The sequence below is a fragment of the Notolepis coatsorum genome, assembly GCF_963971535.1.
Source record: "Notolepis coatsorum genome assembly, chromosome: 14".
NCBI classification, from domain to species: Eukaryota; Metazoa; Chordata; class Actinopteri; order Aulopiformes; family Paralepididae; genus Notolepis; species Notolepis coatsorum.
This window is the reverse complement of record NC_140178.1, coordinates 49,432,489-49,453,788: the sequence shown is the minus strand read 5'-3', so window position 1 is coordinate 49,453,788 and position 21,300 is coordinate 49,432,489. Positions and strand designations below refer to the sequence as shown.

The 21,300-nt window shown below is 43.5% G+C and overlaps 1 protein-coding gene across 1 annotated transcript in view; it reads left to right on the top strand.

Annotated features, from left to right (window-relative positions):
* tnrc18 (trinucleotide repeat containing 18) overlaps positions 1–16,909 on the top strand; it is a 151,773-nt gene extending 134,864 nt beyond the window's left edge. Inside the window, exons 24-31 of the mRNA XM_084329104.1 lie at positions 3,614–3,689; positions 4,481–4,589; positions 4,897–5,013; positions 6,085–6,237; positions 9,272–11,163; positions 15,090–15,326; positions 15,666–15,740; positions 16,540–16,909. Coding sequence (XP_084185230.1) covers positions 3,614–3,689; positions 4,481–4,589; positions 4,897–5,013; positions 6,085–6,237; positions 9,272–11,163; positions 15,090–15,326; positions 15,666–15,740; positions 16,540–16,746 — 2,866 coding nt within the window. The 3' untranslated portion in view covers positions 16,747–16,909. The remainder of the gene's footprint in view (positions 1–3,613; positions 3,690–4,480; positions 4,590–4,896; positions 5,014–6,084; positions 6,238–9,271; positions 11,164–15,089; positions 15,327–15,665; positions 15,741–16,539) is intronic.
* The last annotated feature ends 4,391 nt before the right edge of the window (positions 16,910–21,300 follow it).

Here is a 21,300-nt window from a genome sequence, read left to right as displayed (position 1 = left end):
AATCAATGTATCAAGCCGTTGATACAGTTCCTTCTTCATTCCTGCTTTTACTACGTATACTGTTAATTGGATGTGACCGTAATGCTTGTACATTTAGATGGTTCTACAACGACCTCTCTGACAGACAGCAGTGTGTGATGGTGGATCATGTTCAGACTGTTCTACAACCACCTCTCTGACAGGCAGCAGTGTGTCAAGGTGGATCATGTTCAAACTGCATTTGTCCCTCAAGGTTCAATTTTAGGACCAGTCCTTTTTAGGGGCATGCCCAGGGGGCACAGTGCCTCTCCATTAGCTCATCGTGATGAGCGGGTGTCCATTCTTGCGAAAAAACACTATAGAATCTAAAAGAATCACAGGTTGTATGAAAAGAATCATAGGTCCCGTGAGAAGGCTATGGGTAAGTCAGTGTATTGTTGTCAATGTATTGTCTAACTTGCATCATATGAGAACATTGGAACGACACCGAAGATTAGTAGCCTAATGTTAGAAGAATAATGGGCAGAGCATTATATATGTATGTTTAAAAATATCATATCTAGGGATCTAAGCACAAAACAATTTTTTCTCCCAGAACAGTCTTAAGTTTGTAGTTTAAGTATTTAATGAGATATTTAATGTCCTTTTTCCCAGCAATGCTGTTAGTTACAACACTATTGTATTAGCTAAACAGGTGAAGTGTTTGCAGGTTAAGTATTTAAAGATCACCATTGCCACAGTAAGCAGGGTTGTGATTATAGGTGAAGTATTTCCAAAGCACAGCATCGATGGGGATAACATAGAATAAGACACCTGGCATTACTTTAATTTCATATCGGATTGAAAATCAAATGCAAGCCTATTCCTCGAGATGAAAAGAGCCAATAATCCAACAACACCTGCATGGCAACTTGTTATTTCAGATTTCCTCTCCTATTTAGTCAACATTATAATTGACAGCATTTTGAGCAGGGCTCTAGACTATTCAGGGGCTTAATTCAGGACTTTAGAATGTATAATGATTCCATACGCAACCTTTTTTGGGGGGGGGGTGTATTCATATTTGGTGGCACAAGTGCAAGTGGGGGATAAATCGCCTGGCCATGCCCAGTAATATACAACAAATGTTGTATCTTTCTTTTAATGTTCTTCAAGAGACATTTATTGATCTCAAACTTGTGTTAAATACTGATAAAACAAAATATATGCTCAAATAAGATTATCGATATCGCAAATTTCATATTAGCACTTTATTCGGTACAGCCATTGATGGAGTCTAGGGCTGACCCCCATTAGTTGAATAGTCGACTAATCGATCGAAAGGAGCCGCAGTCGACTGCCAACCTCTTAGTCGAATGCACATTTCATTTATTTTAATTTATCATTCTTTCCAAAAGCAAAGAGGCCTAGAAGTGTGGCTAACGCTAATGGCACGCATACCAGAGGCTAACTGCCTAAGAAAACAGGCACAGAGGCACTGAAAGAGGATTTCACCCATCTAATGAACACACTATACAAATATCAAGATGTATCCATCAGTGGACCAATTGCATGCTTTCGCAGAGGACAAGAAGCCTTCCGTCGACTCCTTCAGATATTAAGCACCCCCACAGCCCAAATGGAATGATAAAAAAAAAAATATATATATATATACCTTTTTCTTTCATTTTTTATTCTTTTTTTCATAGTTGACTAATAGTGGACTATCGGCTAATTCCGGCGACTACAAGTCGACTATACAAATCCTTAGTCGGGGACAGCCCTAATGGAGTCCCACATTATAATTATTTAGGCTTCTGGATTGATGATAAATTCACTTAAAGTTCTTTTTTGATAATCTGGTTAAGAAGCTGCAAACAAAACTTGGGCTTTCTTTATATAAATATAACCTGCTTTCCCATGTTTAGTAGAAAAATAATTGTTGATACTGTATTATTCACTGTGGATTGTAGTGACGTAATAGACATGCTGCTGTTACCACCCTTAAGCCCTTTTATGCTATTCATCACTCTGCTCTTGGTGAGACCCACAGTACCCATCATTGTACTCTCTGAACAGGTTTGCTGGCCCTCTCTCTCTGTGAGGCGATTGGTATATTGGTAACTCTTTATTTATAAATGACCAATTTACATTACTTCACTGCTAGATTTCAAAGTTGATCAAACCCACTCTCAGGACTGGATTACACTACATTTGAAAGACTGCTTTTATATTTAGATGTGCTCCGGACTCATGGAATAACCTAAAAGCACTTTGAATATCGACTCCCTGATTTTAAAAATCAATGTTTTTGAATGTAATTGTTTTAATTAGGAATTGTTTAACCAATGTTCATATTTGTGACTTGTTTTGTCTTTGTTTTTGTTATGTTTAGCTATTTCTATTTATTTATGTCCATTGTTATCGGCTATGTTCATTTTGTGCTACATGCTGTGGGGTACTTTGGCCTGCGGTCCATGTGTGAATGGTGCTATATTATAGATAGTTATTATTATTATTATTATTATTATTATTATTATTATTATTATTATATTATAAAAATATTATGCATTGAAATGTCTAAGTCTCGACAACATTGAAAATTATTATGACCTCAATTGTCCTTTGTCGAGAATAAATAAAGGTTTGAATGAATTAATGAATCACAGTACTGAGAACTAGCCTAGTAGTACAGACCTGCAGGATGCCACACAGCACAGTGCTGAGAATAAGTAAAGGCCAAAGTTGTTTCAAGAATGAGTCATTTTAGTGAAACACAGGAAACTCCCAACCAAAAAAAGAAAAACAAAGGCTTTTTGTTCTGTTCATTCCTGATGATCAACGAGGAGACCTTTCAAAGGAAGCCAAAGTAAAGTACCACTTTTGGTAAATACCGGTCTGACAGCTGTGATTAAAAACACTGACCTGTGTGACCTCAAACAATTACAGTCAAGGCATTCAGCTGACGCTTTTAACCAGAGCAGGTGGGGCAGAGATGACCTAACGGTTAGAGAAGCGTGCTTGTGACCGGAAGGTCACCCGTTCAATTCCCGGACCATGCAGGAAAATCTGGTATGAGGACGTGAATGAGTACATCTCTCTCCTCTCTCAACACCCATGGTTGAAGTGCCCTTAGGCAAGGCACTTAACGCCTAACTGATCATAGGCCAGCAGTGGTTGTAGTGGGCAGCTTCCAGGTGTGACTGTGTGGAACCATATGAGTGTGTAGTACAGCGTTACTGAAGAGTATAGCTGCTTAGTGAACCTACCCTGTAAATACAGGTTTAAGAAATAAAGTTTGACTTGTACAAACTACCCAGGGTAAATATGGGTTTTAAAAATAAAGAATGACTTATATAAACTACCCTTGGTAAATACAGGTTTAAGAAGAAGAAGAAAAAGAAAAAAGAATAATACAAAAGAATAAATAAAGAATGACAACTACCCTGGGTAAATATGGGTATATACTATCCTGGGTATATACTATCCTGGGTAAATACGGGTTTAAAAATAAAGAATGACTTGTATAAACTACCCTGGGTAAATACAGGTTTAGAAAAGAAACGCAACCTGGTAAAGAACAAGATGACTTGCATGACAGTGCTAAGAACTAGAGAGGAGACCTCTGACCTCTGACCTCGTGTGACCCCTGCAGATACAGTGTGGTGGTGGAGGGGGAGAGAGGTAACCGACCACACATATACTGTCTGGAGCAACTGCTGCAGGAGGCTGTGAGTAAAACTGATATATACTACCGTAATTCCTCTAATAGTAACCCCGGCTTGTATTTGTTTCAACTGTAGCGGGTACCAGGCTTGTATTAGGAGGAGGCCTGTATAAGAGGGAGGCCTATATTTCAAATTTTCAAACGGATCATAATGAATAAATCAACATTTTGTGTCAGTTTGAACCCAGTAAAATGTACTGGGTTCATTTATTGAAACCAAGTACTGTATGAAATAGTAAACAGTGCAATTACAGGTGGTCACTGGTCATTTCAACGTTTTCAAAGTGAAATCAAGTAACTAGCTCAGTATGCAGCTCAGTATATTAGTAACCCGGCTTGTATTAGGAGGCCGGCTTATAATTGCTTAGCTCAAGAGCGCACCCGGCCATTAATAGAGACCCGGCTTGTATTTGAGACCCGGTTACTATTAGAGGAATTACGGTATATATATATGTGTGTGTGTGTGTGTTAGTATATATATGTGTGTGTGTGTGACTGTGTGTGTGTGTGTGTGTGTGTGTGTGTGCGCCTGCCTGCCTGCGCGCATGCATTTGTGTGTGTGTGGGTCTGGGTTATGTTCAATTCAGTTTCAATTATGTCAATTCAGGAAGTGGGTTTTCTTCAAATTTCACTGAGAATCAAGGTTTTATCATTAACCAATGAATTGCAGTTTCTGTTTACATTGTGAATTGAAAGTGAATTGAGCACAGCCGTCTGTGTGTGTGTGTGTGTGTGCGTGTGCGTGTTTGAGTGATGTGTTATTTCTGACATTGTCCTGTTGTTAACTGTGTGTAGATCATTGATGTGAAGCCTCCATCTGTGCGCTACCTCCCTGAGGGCAGCCGCATCGCTGCTTACTGGAGCCAGCAGTACCGCTGTCTCTACCCTGGCACTGTCGTCAATGGTACCTCATATACCGTATATATACACACTGACACACACGCTCTCTTGTTTAATCTTCTGTAAATGTTTTGTGAAGTGTCTAAATTGAAAAATGTCAATGAATAGATTCATAAAAGTGGTTTTGTATGCTTAAAAATGCTTCAAAACCTCAAATGAAAAGGTATTCTGCCAAAATATCGGCAGCTGCAGTATACAATATGGGTCTACCGCTAACATACACACACTCACTCAATGACTCATACGCACACATACAACACACAATTTTTTTTTGAGGTGTAACTGATTTCTGGCTGATTTGTTTTTAACAGGAAGTTCAGATATTGACGAGAACGATGACCTCATCACGGTGGAGTTTGATGATGGAGACGCAGGACGCATCCCACTGTCTCACATCAGACTACTGCCACCAGACTACAAGATCCACTGTGAGTACACACACACAATAACTCACATCTGTATAGACACACATGCAGGCTCTGGTACACACACACACTCATGCACAAGGGGTGCCACCCTAATATTAACACACACACACTATAACCTTTTCTCTGCGGCCTAGTTCCATTTCAGTCAGTCCCCTTCTGTACTTTCATGTGAGAAGGACTCTTCCATGCTCACTCTCACACTCTCATACATTTAATACATTTAAATAGGCACGCACACACACACACTCCTTATACCTTGTGCCAATTCAAACAAACACTCACATACACATTTCTTCCTGCTCCCTCCCTCCTCCTTCTCTCTCTTCCTCTCTTTGCTTGACTTGGACTGTGTATGTTTACTCAAAAGTGTGTGTGTGTGTGTGCACGTGTACCTGCATGCTTATTTCTATGCGTGTGCGTGTCTGCGTCTACACGTGCATCTATGTGTGTGTTGGTAACGGAGGTGTTTTTCCAGCTGAGTGATGTTAACTAACTGTTATTTCAGCACGTCACTGCTCATTACAGCTGCTGGCTGTATTTATGCTGAAATGGACCTGGGTGGATGTGCTTCCTAAAGGAAGTGTCTAGATCCCATGGCCCAGGGGGACTCTTTTAACTTAATTGTGTAGGTAGTGTGAGAATAGTTGAGGTTAGGGTTGAGTTAAGGGATAGATTCATAAACGACCTTTTACAATCAGTTGTTTTGTTGTTGTTTAGGTGAAAATCATGATGATTCATGGCTTTGCAGCTTCTTTCACAACAAGTGACAACAACCTCTTTCCAGATCACCACCAGCGTCCTTCCCGGCACTCCGATCTAGTCTCATAATGGACTGCATTTATATAGTGCTTTTATCCAAAGCGCTTCACAACTTATGCCCCACGTTAACCCATTCACTCACTCACACATCGACAGCAGAAGCGCTAACCAGCTCACCGGGAGCAGTTAGGGGTTCAGTGTTTCGCTCAAGGACACTTTGAACCGAGAACCTTCAGATGACCAGAGGACCACTCTCCTGAGCCACTCCCACCCACTGCCTTTGCTCAACCCAGCCTCTACCTCTACTTTCAGGTGCGGAGCCCTCTCCTGCACTGCTAGTGGCCAGCTGCTCCAGGAGGCGTGTCAGGAAGTGCAGTAAAGAAGGCAAAGAGGCGGGGCCAAAGCCAGATGAGGCCATCCCCAAGATTAAAGGCAAACCTGGCCGCAAACCCAAGCCCAAACCTGGTGAGCCAATCAGTTTCTCCCCGTGGATAGATGGAGTTGATGTGCTTGGTTTATTATGCATACTGATAGCCTTGTGTACTTCTGTAGTGTGTTGTGGTTTATTATGCATACTGATAGCCTTGTGTACTTCTGTAGTGTGTTGTGGTTTAGTATGCATACTGATAGCCATGTATACTTCTGTAGTGTGTTGTGGTTTATTAATGGGTCGGTTTTCTCTTAGCCTTTGTTGGGTGAATAATCATTGTTTTTTCTTTCCTATGCTGAATGAATTATTTCCTGGATAAAAGCAGATGTTCCAGAACAACGTTTCAAGGATTTGTCAATGAAATTAACAAATGGGATTTCTTTCGAGGAAATATTTTATTGATTCATACATCATTTGCCTTTTTAACAAAGATGTAACTCCACTTAAAACTGTGTGTACTATTAAGTATATTACCCACAAGCCATTAACCCTTTCTCTGCCACGCTTATATCCATCCTTATACCGTCCTCTGCCAGCTCTATTTGTCTATGGAGATGTTCCCCTTCTTTGCAGGGCTATAACTTTTTAAATTGTATTGCTAAATTGACATTACTATGGCCCATTCAACGTCAAGTATCTATCGTTTAGGATGTAGCAACGTTCTACTTTTTCATTCACATATTCATACTAAAATACGGTCTAAAGTATAAATATGTTTTTATCGTTTTCTGCAGCATTCTGCAGAACGTGAGTTATAGCCCTAAATACAGATCATCAAATGTAGTTTGATACCGATTGACGTCAGATAAAAAATGTCAATTGTACAAGGTCCTACACGTCATGCCTCATCATCTGCTGGTGACCGGAGGGGGGGGGGGGGGGGGGGGGGGGGGCGTTATAAGTCTGTGGCCCACGTTAAATCATTTATTTAGTATGGGTGATATGTTGATCGGAGCAGTGTGTATGTATAATAATAATCAAACACGCTGAAACTCACCGCAGCTTCCTCGTAGCGTTGGGCGATCAGCGTGGAGCAGAAAGTTCGCTATTATGGGATGTTGATATATGCGATCCAATTCCAGGTTGTATAATACTATATACGTCCAAATCATGTTGTTTATCGAGTTATTGGCAACGGATCGCTATCCAGTGTATCAAGCTGGAGTCCCGCTAGCGATAGCGAGTGGCCGGACGAAATATGGGTGAGCACCACTTCCGGTGCGTCACTTCCGGTTTTGGCGATTCGCCGATCGGCCACCAGATGGCGGTCTTGAACCGTTGGAGAGTTGAGAGGAGATCAACAGCAAGTCTCAAGTCTCCTTGGGTGAAATATGATTGCCATGACAGATTTTTGAAATATTGATCTCAAAGACGCTGTACGACGTCATTGGCAGATTGCGCATGTCGAGGAATGACGTCTAAAGTCGTCCTTGGCGATTAAAGGGTTAAGGAGAATAATAGGAATCATCCCAAATGGATCACAGAAGTAAGAGAAAGTGAGCTTCCATTAGGGGTGCTAAGCCAAAAGAAAAGTCCTATCCATTTCAGCTATTAAAAAGAAGATTCTTTATATGGCAAGAAATGATTAAGTATTCGCCTAAAATAAAAGGTAAGTGCAATGTGCGGTAATTACTCCCATAATTTCTGCCTTTGAGGCGTGCTACTTTTTTCATCTATTTTGAGTAAGTCCTTGGGACCAGCAGCTCTGCTGGCTGGAGCCACCTCTATCTGCATAATGGCTACAGTAGAGATGGATGAGACGTTTTTTGGCTCGGTGCTCCTCGTGAAAGCACTCTTCTGGTTCTACGGTACATAGCTGGTCCATTTTAGATTATTAGCTTTGGACATCATGGGTATTCGACTTGGTAATAGTAATGAAAAATACAAGGACAGTGAGTGAATGTTGGTATTTCATTTATTTTATTTTTATGAACATATTTTTCATGAAGGCCAGTAAACCGCTGTAATCAAAGCGTGGCAGTGTGTTATTTTGCATCATAACCCATGTTCTGACATGAAATACATGTTTTATTTTAATTTTTTTTATCCACTTTTTCTCATTTTTCTATTTTTCTCCCATCCCAATTTCGTGTTGCGATTTCTCCCCTCCCCTGTCTTGAACGTTGCTAGACTATGCCCCCCACTGGTCGGTTGTAATGAGGATAGAAGCCTTGCATCACGTGTCCCTTCCGGTACACGAGGAGGCAGCCTGTCTCATCTTTTCACCAGACAGCGCGGACTCTCAGTGGCGAGGAGTAACGCGTGGGAGGCTCACGCTGCCCCTGATACTTCCTGTCTCTGCTGTGCAGGCGTCACCCAACCGACCTGTTGGAGTCACTGTCCACACCGTCCAATCCCCACCGACTTTCCACCCGCTGACTGCCAAATGAGCTAGTACGACGGCCGGCCCATGTCGAAGGCAATGCTGAGACTGGGATTCGATACCGGAGTCTCTTGCATTGGTGACAAGCGCAATCTCTGCTACACCACCCAGCCGCCTTGACATGAAATACATGTTTGTAGATAAGTCAGCAGCAAAAAAATGTCAAGGACAACTTAACTGGTGATATTAGATTATGGTAGATCTTTATTAAAGAGGTATTTTTCAACCCTCTCTGTTACCGTATATTATCACCATTGAAATAGAACCTCAATACAAATAAAGAAGATACTGTAGAACATGTCTTTGTCAAGTAACACATCCCAAAAAAAAGTATTTTATTCAAAATGCCTTTGGCCAGACAGCTTTATTGTGACATGATTACACTGTTCAGACGGAGAGCCTATTTCTCCAGCTGTGTTCTCTGGCATGTTACACATGTGATTTGCTGATGCTGGCCTTGTTTTTTACTGGGTAAGCAGTTCTGAAATGCAAGGTTTTTACTTCAGTATTTATTTCCCCAGTCTGCCTGTTCTGCAGCCTGCATTGTGTGCGGTTGTATGCCGCAGAAATTCTTAAGCCATGCAATTTAAACTTCACTGTATCCAATGTAAACTCCAAAGTAGTGTTTCTTGGCCAAACATTAAGTAGAGGTATTGAACTCTGCCTGTTTCTCCCTGTTTTTCCAGAGTCTTCAATAACTTCAGATGGCAGAGAGAAAACCGACCCTCCATCCTCCTCCGCCCAGCCATCAGAAAGACCCCACGTTCCGGCCAAACCATCCCAGGACAGGGCCCCCTCAGCCCAGAAAGCACCTCAGGAGAGACCCCTGTCAGCCTCCAGGCCCGTCCCTGGGAACCAGACCAAACCGGGCCGAAAGAACTCCACCACCACCAGCCCCACTCTCCCATCCAACCAGGTCCAGAGGAAAGCCAGCTCATCACAGTCCCCTGCGCCTAAACCGGGCCGTGCCCTCCCTCCGTCCCTCTACCCCTCCACCTATGGCAAGGTCCTCACCGTGGATCTGTACAGCGAGCCTAACCTTGGGTCTTACAACAGCCAGCGCAGAGAGAGAGAGAACAGCGGCGGCAGTAGTACAGGTCATAGCGGTACCCTCAGTCCCACCACCAGCAGACCGCTGGGCAGGCCTAACCTCACCACGTCATCCAGCACACCTAAACCCAGTGCTACATCCACTCCTAGAAACACCTCCACATCCACTCCTAAAACCAAACCTACCCTAGACCACCACAGTAGCTCCAGACCCAGCCTCAGCTCTGGTCTCATAGCCAGCCCCATCCCCAGGCTCTCCGGCTCCTCCACAACCAAACCCAACACTCTGCTGACCCCCAGACCTTCATCATCCTCATCCTCCTCCTCATCATCTTCTTCATTATCCTCATCAACCACCCCCAGACTCAAGCCCAAGATGACATCTGACCAGCTGTCTTCCACCTCTAGACCTAGACCCAGCCCAGGACCCAGTGCTATCTCCAGGCCCAAGCCCAGGCCAGGGCACGGTGATCTGGGGTCGGGGGTGAGACGGAAGCCCCTCTCTGCGGAGCCCCTTGTGAAGCTGGATCACGAGGGCGTGACCTCACCCAAGACCAAAAAGACCAAGGCTTTGATGTTGCTGGAGGGGCAAGGTATCAGAAGAGACCACACCCCCATCGCCACAACAACGACCAGTCAGAAGCCGCTGAAGGCCAAGGTGAGAGCTCCGGAGAGGGAGACAGGCCCGCTGGAGAAAGAGCCTGCCTACAAGGCACCGGTGCTGGGCAAAGACAAGGCTGAGAACCGGGGGCCTGGAGGTAGAGTACAGGAGAGGGACAAGAGGGAGGTGAAAGGGAAAAAAGAGGAGAGTAAGGAGGCGAATAAGAGAGAGGAGAGGAAAGTGAAAGAAGAGTCTCACAGTAGCAGCAGCTCAGAGTCGGAGGAGGAGGAGGAGGAGGAGGAGGAAGGCGAGAAAGGGAAGATGAAGAAAAAGAAGAAATGTACCTCCAGCTGCTCGTCCTCCTCCTCTTCCTCCTCTGGCTCCTCCTCGTCTTCCTCCTCCTCCTCTTCATCCTCCTCCTCCTCGTCTACAGACGACTCCTCCTGCAGCTCGGATGAAGAGAGGACCCCCACACCTCCCCCGGCCCCCGCCTCTCCTCCTTCTCTTCCAACAACAACAACACAGGACAAACAGAAAGAACAGAAGAAGGAGGAAGAGGAGGAGGAACAAGAAGAAGAAGAGGAGGAGGTTGTGAAGAAGGAGGTAGAGGTAAAAGAAGAAGAAGAAGAGGAACCATCTCCACCTTCCCCGTCCCCCTCTCCTCCGACCTCTCCAACCCCACCTCCCTCCAAGCCTGCTAAACCGGCCACCGGGAAGGGCTCCGGGCAGAGGGGTCGGCCTCCCAAGCCCAAGCCCAGCGGGGGCGAGGGCAAAGTGGGGAGGCCTAAGAGGAGAGAGGGGGTCCACCTTCCCACCACCAAGGAGTTAGCGAAACGCCAGAGGCTGCCCAGTGTGGAGAACAGGCCCAAGATTTCAGCCTTCCTGCCGGCCAGGCAGCTCTGGAAGTGGTTCGGAAAACCCACCCAGGTGAGCACACACTTATAGATACACACGACCATACAAATACACACACACATCACACATTCAAATACACAGCCATACAAAACATAATTGTGTATTACCTTATGGTAACCCATGTTGCATTTGTCAATATTATCTAAATGATGAGACACAATGTAGATAAAGACAAACACAAGACACATGATATAATATATACTGTATCAATTGTCTATCTTTTTTATATCATTGTTATATATAATTTTCTATATACATTTTCTACAAGTACAGTGCCTCCATCATCATCATGATGTTTTGACAGCGCTTTCTATTAAGCCTTACTATACTGTACAGTGGTCTCTTACTATACTGTACACAGTGGTCTCTTACTATACTGTACAGTGGTCTCTTACTATACTGTACAGTGGTCTCTTACTATACTGTACACAGTGGTCTCTTACTATACTATACACAGTGGTCTCTTAGGTCGCTTTCACATATAGTTTTGGTGGACTCTGTGCGGTTCTGGGGGTGAAGTTGCAACATTGTTGCATTCTTCATTTGGTTCGCCTGCGTTCACATAGAAATCTGTGAGGCGGACCGAGACCTTCTGAACAATGTCACGCGGTCGAAAAGGGCGCTTGTCTATTGGACAGTGGAAATGTGTGTGTGGCTGCGAGCCCGTGTGTGCGCGCGTGTGTGTGTCTGTGTGTGGACTGTCTGCGAGCCCTCCAGATCAGCGGAGGCGAATTTTGACATGGCATTGATCCATTGTTCTATTGAAGCACATTACCACCATCCTCTCGCTAAACAATGCTGCGAGCAGTGGTAAGGTAATAATAGTATTGACGTGGCATTCATCCATTGATCCAATGCCGTGCGCCTCGGTAATAATAATAAGCCGCGTTTTATCTTCCTTCTTCCCAAGATGCACAGTTAGATAGATAGATAGATAGATAGATAGATAGATAGATAGATAGTTTCAAGTTTCTTTATTAGTTGACATGCAAAGATACAGAATACCTTCACATGGAATGCTTTTTTCTGTTATGCTCCTATGAGGATCATAGGACGCTTGGATCATACACATACAGCTCATTACAGTAATATTCCACAATTATTACATTTTAGATAGTAATAATGGTACAGAGCCTTGAGACAAACGTGCATATTCACCACCGCAAACAGACTGGCAGCCGTCATAGGCAGCGCCATTTACGGAAGGAGGGGGGAGTGGGTTGGGGTTGTTACAGGGCTGTAGGGGCGGGTGGGGGGGAGTGCACAAGCCAAGTCCTGGGTGGGGGAGGTCTCCCTCACACGAGGCAGCCGACAGTGCAGCGCCAATGCAGAGGGGGGGGGGGGGGGGGGACTAGGGATTGGGGGTGTGGGAAGCCGCTCGCCACTCTTATCTCCCAGAGGGCCTTCGACTCCAGAGCTCTCGGTTCGACCTTGGTCCAGGAATTTGTTTTGGCTGACTGACTGGCACAATTTATCCCAGCCACGTCCCTTTAAATTTGATTTGAATAGAGTGGAATATAACTCTATTGATTTGAGTGGAGTGAGTTTTAACAACTCCGTCCAAATGACTGAATGCATTATTAGTCCAAGTGTCCAAATGTCTTATCAGTTCATTTTGGTAGATCCTGTGCGCGGTAAACAGATCCAAAATCTTCTTATTGCAGTCCAAAAGCTTCCAAAAATGACCACGTCTTCAAGTTGGTAACCCGATTATGATGTCCCAATAGGCAGAGAGGGTTAGCCTTATTCTGCTTCTTGAAGAAAATATGCAATCCACTGATTAGATCCATTTAGAGTTGATTTGAGTATAGTCCGGCCACCGGCACGAAGCAGGGCATAGCAGCGTCGGGCTCCATGGAGCAGTAGAGGCGGCGGTAGGAACGGCCTTGAAGGCCTTGGGAGAGAGGAAAGAAATGCTAGATAGATAGATAGAGAGATAGAGAGATAGATAGATAGATAGAGAGATTAGATGCAGTGTGCTTGTTTTGCAGTGAGTGCTGCGAGCAGTGGTAATAATAATCACTTCCTATATTTGGTTCTCGTTTGGTCCGCTGAAGCCGAACCGAGACCTACGTTTTCAGGCGGACCAGAGTTCGCCTGTTTGGTCCGCGAACCGAGTTCGATGCGCATTCACACAAACCCGAAAAACCGAATCGAATTCGAATCGAATTCTGGTCCGAAAGTCCGGACCAAACAGCCCCTGTGTGAAAGCGACCTTACTATACTGTACAGTAGGGCTGTCCCCGACTAAGGATTTGGATGGTCGACTAGGATTGGCCAAAATTTGCCGTTAGTCGACTATTGGTCGACTAAAAAAATATATAATAATAATACAAATTTTTTTTTTTTTTTTTTATCATTCCATTTGGGCTGTGGGGGGTGCTTAATGTCTGAAGGAGTCGACTGAAGGCTTCTTGTCCTCTGCAAAAGCATGCAATTGGTCCACTAAACTAATGGATACATCTTGATATTTGTCTAGTCTAGTGTGTTCATTAGATGGGTGAAATCCTTTTTCAGTGCCTCTGTGCCTGTTTTCGTAGGCACAGAGCCTCTGGTATGCGTGCCATTAGCGTTAGCCACACTTCTAGGCCTCTTTTCTTTTGGAAAGAATGATATTTTTTTTTTTATCTTATTATTATTATTTTTTATTATTATATTCGACTTAACACTTTGACTGCCGGAAAACGCTTTAAAGCGTCATTCCCGGCCATGCTCAAGTTGCCGGAGGACGCTGTACAGCGTCCTTATATCAATATTTCAAAAATCTGCGATCGGATTCATATTTCCCCTCCGCTGGCCTGAGATCCACCAGGAGGACCCACTGAGCTCTCTGGCGGTTCAGGAGCGCCATCTGGTGGCCGATCGGCGCAATCGCCAAACGGGAAGTGCTATGGAGGTTGTGCTGGTCGACCATATTACTTCCGGGCACTCTGTTTGGCTCACGGGACTCGATCTCGACACAATACATAGCGATCGATTGCCAATAACTCGATAAACAACTTGATTTTATATACTATTATACAAGCTGGAAATGGACCCGATATTTCTACCTACCATAATAGGTAAATGACTGTTCCACGCTCATCGCCCAACGGCGCGAGGAGGATACGGTAAGATTCAGCGTTATTTTTGATCGTATTCCATATAAACTGTTATGATGAACATATCACCCACACTAGATGAATGATATAACGCTGCCCATGGAATTATAAACGATCCCCCGCCCATCCGGTCATCATCAGATCATACGTAGATCATTCTAGAAGTACGTCCAATTGAAATTTTTTATATCGCCCCGATTGCCATCAAACTGTATTTCATCAATATAATGCATTTGGGGCTATATATCACGTTCTGGAGAAAGCTGCAGAAAGAGATGAAAACATACTTATACATTAGACCATACTTTACTATGAATATGTGAATGAAAAAGTTTAACGTTGCTACACAATGAACAATACATATAGGACTTTGAATGGGCCCTAATAATGGCAATGTAGCAATAGAATTTAAAAAGTTATAGCCCTGCAAAGAAGGGGAATTTCTCCATAGACAAATAGCGCTGGCAATCCACAGTCATTTTCCGGATTTCTGGCCGGCACCCATAGTGTTAAGAGGTTGGCCAGTCGACTACGGCTCCTTTCGACTGATTAGTCGACTAATCGATTAATAGGGGTCAGCCCCACTGTACAGTGGTCTCTTACTATACCGTACAGTGGTCTCTTACTATACTGTACAGTGGTCTCTTACTATACTGTACAGTGGTCTCTTACTATACTGTACAGTGGTCTCTTCCCTCCTCTGACCGGCGCTCGTCTCTCCCTGTTCTCTCCCTCATCTGACCAGCTCATCTCTCCCTGTTCTCTCCCTCCTCTGACCAGCTTGTCTCTCCCTCCTCTGACCATTTCGTCTCTCCCTGTTCTCTCCCTCCTTTCCAGCGGCGTGGCATGAAGGGCAAAGCCAAGAAGCTGTTCTACAAGGCCATCGTCCGCGGACGGGAGATGATCCGTATCGGCGACTGCGCCGTGTTCCTGTCCGCCGGACGGCCCAACCTGCCCTTCATCGGGCGCATCCAGAGCATGTGGGAGTCCTGGGGCAGCAACATGGTGGTCCGGGTCAACTGGTTCTACCACCCCGAGGAGACCAACCCCGGCAAGAAGCTCATTGACAAGAAGGTAGGGAGTTGTAGTTTTTAATCTTTCCTTCAACTCCAGCCGGCTAACAATTTTCAGTTGATAACGATCCATAGTGAGTTTTACTTTTGAACACTTTTTTACCGCATGAATCTTTTCCTCAGTCCGAATGATTGGTTACCGAATGCAGTTTTAAGTACTGTTAGGGATTACTATGGGGGCTTTACCTAAATGTAAGGTAATGTAACTGTAAAGTAAAATGATTAATTAAATTAAAGTGCTCTGAAAGACTGCCCTTGGACTCTAGCAGTCCCCAAAATGTAAACATTCTCTCGACTTGTCCCCAAAATGTAAATCTTCTCTCTGTCCTCACCTCTCTAGAACTGGGATCAAATGTGTGGTCAGTCGATACCTGCTGCTCTACAATCCTCTATCCAGAGGAAGGACTTCATGGAGGTGAGACTACCAACCTAGAAACCTACTTTTAACCACAGGCGTTCTCTTAATCTGTTGTAACTAGACATCCTACCTAGAAATATACCTAAAGACATACATTAACTATAGGCGTTCTCTTAATCTGTTGTAACTAGACACCCTACCTAGAAATCTACTTAAAGACATGCATTAATCACAGTTCTTCTCTTGATCCGTTCAGTTTTGTATTTTGTGTTTTTTAAGTGTCTTATTTGTTATTGTGCAATCGCTCTCCCCCCCCCCCCCCCCCCCCTTGTAAATAAAGGTTTACTCACTTCTTCCTTACATTCGAGACAGTTCACAATTACCAATTCAAACTCACCGTGTATGCTGTTAGTCCAGATATATTTGACCCTGTGTTGTTAACATGTCCTATAGGGATGCACGCACCGATCCAACGTTTTCAGTCCATGTTTTGGTATATCAGCCGAACCTTATCCATTACTTTTAATGAAAAGTATAGACTTGGACCGTCATTTTGGGGTCATTGAACAAAGATTATTGAGATATAATAAATGTTTCTCCATTAGAGAGTTAACGTGTAAAAAATTCAGCAAATCAAGTCTCTTTGCTTTGATTTCTGCCAAGTTAGACATGTTACTTGGTATCAGATTTTAGTATTGGGGAGGTTCTCTGATACCGATATTGTATTTTAGCCTGGTATCGGACCAATATCCAATACCAGTATCCGTATCGGTGGATCCCTAATGTCCTATGTCCCATGACCCTGTCCTCCCCTGTGTTAACATGTCTTATGTTCCCTGTCCTCCCCCTGGCGTAGCGGGCCTTGTACCAGTCGTCCCACAGCGACGAGAACGACGTTCAGACGGTCAGTCACAAGTGTCTGGTCGTCAGCGTAGAGGAGTATGAGCAGATGACGCACACACGGCGCTACGCTGACAGCGAGGACCTTTACTACCTGGCCGGCACCTACGAGCCCACCACCGGCATGATCTTCAACACCGACGGCGTCCCCGTCATCTGCTGAACACAAGCCGACACACACCTGCCACGGACATGGAAAACGGATTATGAGATCTCATTACAGATGACCGCAATCACAACCGTTGACCGTTATGGACGTCACTAAGAGACGATAATGCAAACCCACAACCGTGATCGATGAGCCTAATTTATTGGATCTTCACTAAAAGCCGTTACGGGGAGGGGGGGGGGGGGACTGGCTCAATGAACTCAGTCCTTTGACCTTGAGACATTATAGACTGTTATTAAAAAAAAAAAAAAAAAAAAAAAACTTCATGTTGAACAAATACCAGAGACCACAGGAGATAGTCTCCTTAAAACACACATACATGTAGAAAACATGTAGAAACATGTACACAAATACAACATATTTATGCCTACTGTTTGGTTTACGGTGCTCATGGGAAATAAGAGATTCCCAACAGGGTGGATGAGAAGAGAGGCCTTGTGTAGTTGTCTCTCTTGCTGCATGGCTGTCTGTAATCATTGGTAACCACTTTAGAAAGTAAATGCCTCATTTTAGTGCAGTGGTAGAGTCGGTAAAACACTGGAAAAGCATGGTATTACTGTTCCACTGTGACCTGTTTACAAGATCCAGTAATAAGACTCCAATTAGTTCAATTGTTGTTGATACATTTCTAAAATATCAACATAGTGACTGTTGCTACATGTTGCTATATGATAAATATATCGACAACAATTTGACTAATCGCTACCGTTACTATGCTGGATATATGAGAAATATATCAACAACAATTTAACAAATTGGTGTCTTATTACTGGATCAGGTAAACAAGTTACAGTAGAACAGTAATATCATGCTTTTCCAGTGTTTTACCCACTAACACAGAAACTAGACATTTTCCTTTGAAAGTGGGTACCAGTGGTTAACAGGCAGGCAGCCATGTTGGAAGACAGATTCTGTGCAAAGCCTCTATTGGTTTTTAACAACATCTGAGCCCTTCAAAACCATTATTTTTCCATATAAATAATACATGCACACTAGGGGTGTAACGATGCATCGATTAATCGAAATGCATCGATTCCAATGTGTTCGATTCGATGCATCGATTTGGATATGTTAGAATCGATTATAATCGAAATTAATCAGGATTTTTTTTTGTTTTAATGTTTTTTTTTGTGTATTGTTTTTATTGACCTATAGTCTATTCATGCTGAGTGAATCAGTTCCCCCAGCCACATTTGTGTATTAAAAAATTTGGGGGGAATTAACTGATTGAAAATTAATCGAATCGAATCGAATCGTGGTCAAATGAAGAGATTTCATGATGCATTGAATCATTGCCTGAAGAATCGTAATCGAATCGTTGTGAGGTCAAATCGTTACACCCCTAATGCACACGTGCACAGACTCTTAAGAAGAACACGCACGTAAACACACATGTAAATACCGCATACTTAACAGTACACAAACGGATATATAGTTCAAAATACAAGTGTTTTATTTTCATGTAATAGATTTATGTGAGAGTACTTTTTCTAAGAGAGGTGAAGAAGACGAGAAGCTTTAATTGAACTGTGAAATGATTATAATAGAGAAAAACAATGAGAGGTAGTCTGTCTGTCCTCTCTGCTACCCTCCAAGCAGGACAGACAGGCACACTGCGCTCATGTAACGTTGTGGTGGTGATGATGATGATGTTACCGTGGTTACAGTCATGTTACAGTTATATTAATGTATCTACAGAACAGCAGGAGAGACTGACGCAGAGAGCGAGAAAGAAGGAGATGGAGAGAGAGAACGAATCCTTCCGATTTATTATCCAACAGAAAGCACTTAAACCCCTTAACTCTGCCCCCTTGACAATCCCAACACAGGCGCTCTGCCTGTCTGTGCTACTAAAACGTCTAACTCCCTGACAGACTCTCAGGCTACAGAGAGAGGTATCCTGTAATATTCCTAATGACACCTCCTGTTTCCATCTTTGTGTTCCTAATCTCAGAGGTGCGTTCTTCAGTTTTGCAAACATTGCAAGTCACTGCCACCGATTCAATTCTTATACAAATGTAAATATAATGAACATATTAACAGGGTTTTAGTTCGGCACTTAAAGTGTTAACGTTTGGGTTCGGTATTCAATACGCTCATTGGTTCATGACCGCAATGGAGGCAACCTGGAACGCACCCTGATTTATCCTGTTTTATGATCGTCCATCTTACGCCCCCTCCCCTCCTCCTCCTCACCCACCCTCCAAGCAATCAATCGCGTCTTTGACGTGAACCGCACTTTGAATTGACCAATCACAGACTGGCTACCACAGGGGAGAGCCAATAATAGGGCTGGGAGTCCTGTTTGTCTTCCTAGAGTACTTACTAACCCCCCCCCAAAATCGCGCCGCCTCTCCTCTGTGTGCCGCACCAGTGATGCCCTTTGCTCTTACACACACACACACACACACATAGACACAAACCTGATATGTATCACGTTTATTATCGTCATACATCTGTCTTTAGCTCTCTTTGCTGCTCTTTGATTATTTTTCTATGTGCCTAATTTGGTGGTTTTTAAGGGGGTGACTGTTGAATGTCGTGCTCAGGGTTGTGAGGTGGTTGGTCTGAGTGTTAGGGAGGCCTTACTCTCCGGGCCTTATCGTGATGATTCGCCAAATCTTTCTTAGACTCCTCCCCCCCCCCGACACAATCCACAGCTCTCATTGGTGCCTGCCCTGTCTGCAGGGTCGGAGAGAGACAAATCAAATAGGTTTTTCCCCCTGTCTGTCGACTTTGGGATACGCCTTTCTTCTTCCTGAGCCCCACTTAAGAGTTACACTATTGTGTATAAAGGGTGTATCGGATATATCTGTAAGTGTATCTGAGATGATCATGTTTATTTTCTTATATGTCTCATGCCACGTTGCCCTGTCTCTGTCTGTCACAGAGATTTAAGATTGTCTTGTTGATATTCAATAGGTTTTAATATTTCTACTCTCTTGAGATCGTTTTGGTCTTGTCTGGATGTGTATTAGGTTCTATTGTGTTTCTATTCACTCTTCATGCATCACGTCTGCAGCAGCGTCTTTGTCTTGTAACACTTGGGCAACATTTGTCCCTGCAGTTCCCAAGGTATAGTGGCATTTTACTAAGAATGGATAGTCAATATTCATAGTTAAGGAATCATAAGTCCACAAGTACCCAATAATTGAAATGTTGATAATTTGTTAAGTGTGGGCAGCCCGTTTTAAGTGGTCTACCTGGGTCCAGTGTGACTGTATGATCTGTTTTCTGAGATTAGTGTCCATACCAACCCAATTGATTGAGAAACGCCCGAAAATCGTATATATATCCCTTCAAGTCCGTTATCGTCCTTAAAACTGCTGCTCTTGCGTCGGCTCCCTCTGGCTCAATCCTAACCTGGGAGTCTTTGTCTGAAAACTCACATTTCTTTCAAACAGTCTCACATTGACAATCAATGCACGATTGGCTAGAAAGTTCTGAGTTGCCAGACGGCCATAGTGGATCTCAGGTTGGGATCTCGGGGTCTGGCTGATGGAAGGATAATACAGGTTGTTTATGTGGTGTTTGCAGAGTGAACAAGTTAAAAGAGTCGCCCGTTATGAATGTTTGTTTACCCCGACGGCTGTCCAAGCACTTTGTTCTCTGTGTGTGTGAGAGAGGAGATGGACCAGGGGTCACACACTTATCCCCTGGTGTTACTGCACACACATACACATACTTATCCCCTGGTGTTACTGCACACACATACACATACACGTATCCCCTGGTGTTACTGCACACACATACACATACTTATCCCCTGGTGTTACTGCACACACATACACATACTTATCCCCTGGTGTTGCTGCACACACATACACATACTTATCCCCTGGTGTTACTGCACACACATATACACACACACATACACACTCACTTATCCCCTGGTGTTACTGCACACACATACACACATACTTATCCCTGTGTTACTGCACCCACATACACACTAGGGCTGAGCCCAAACGTTTGAACCTTCGTTTGTTACGTTGTCATTCGAATTCTAAATCAACATTCTAATTTCTTATTTTTTTATATATTTTTTTTATTAATTCTGTTTAAACCAATGGGGTTCTTCTTCACAGTTGCAGATAAAGATTAGGCTACACTAATATTATAGTATTAAAAGAAACTGATGAGTTATATTCATTAAAGAAAGTTGATTTAGTTGGGCTGGGGCTTCTCCCTGGGCTGGGTCTGGGGCTGGAAAGTTGATTTAATAAAAATAAAAAATACTCATTTAATCAGATGAATCACTTTATTCAAATAGAGGATTTAGTTTGAGGATATAAAAAAAATCAAATAATAATTATTATATAAAAAAAAATCAAATCTTTAAATTTTTTTTACATTAAAAACGAAGGTTTGAACGTTCGTTTGAAAAACCCTGACGAAGTTCGAATCCCAAAAAACAGGCTTCGGGGACAGCCTTAATACACACATACACACTTACTTATCCCCTGGAGTTACTGCACACACATACACACACACATACACACTCACTTATGCCTTGGTGTTACTGCACACACACACATACACACTCAC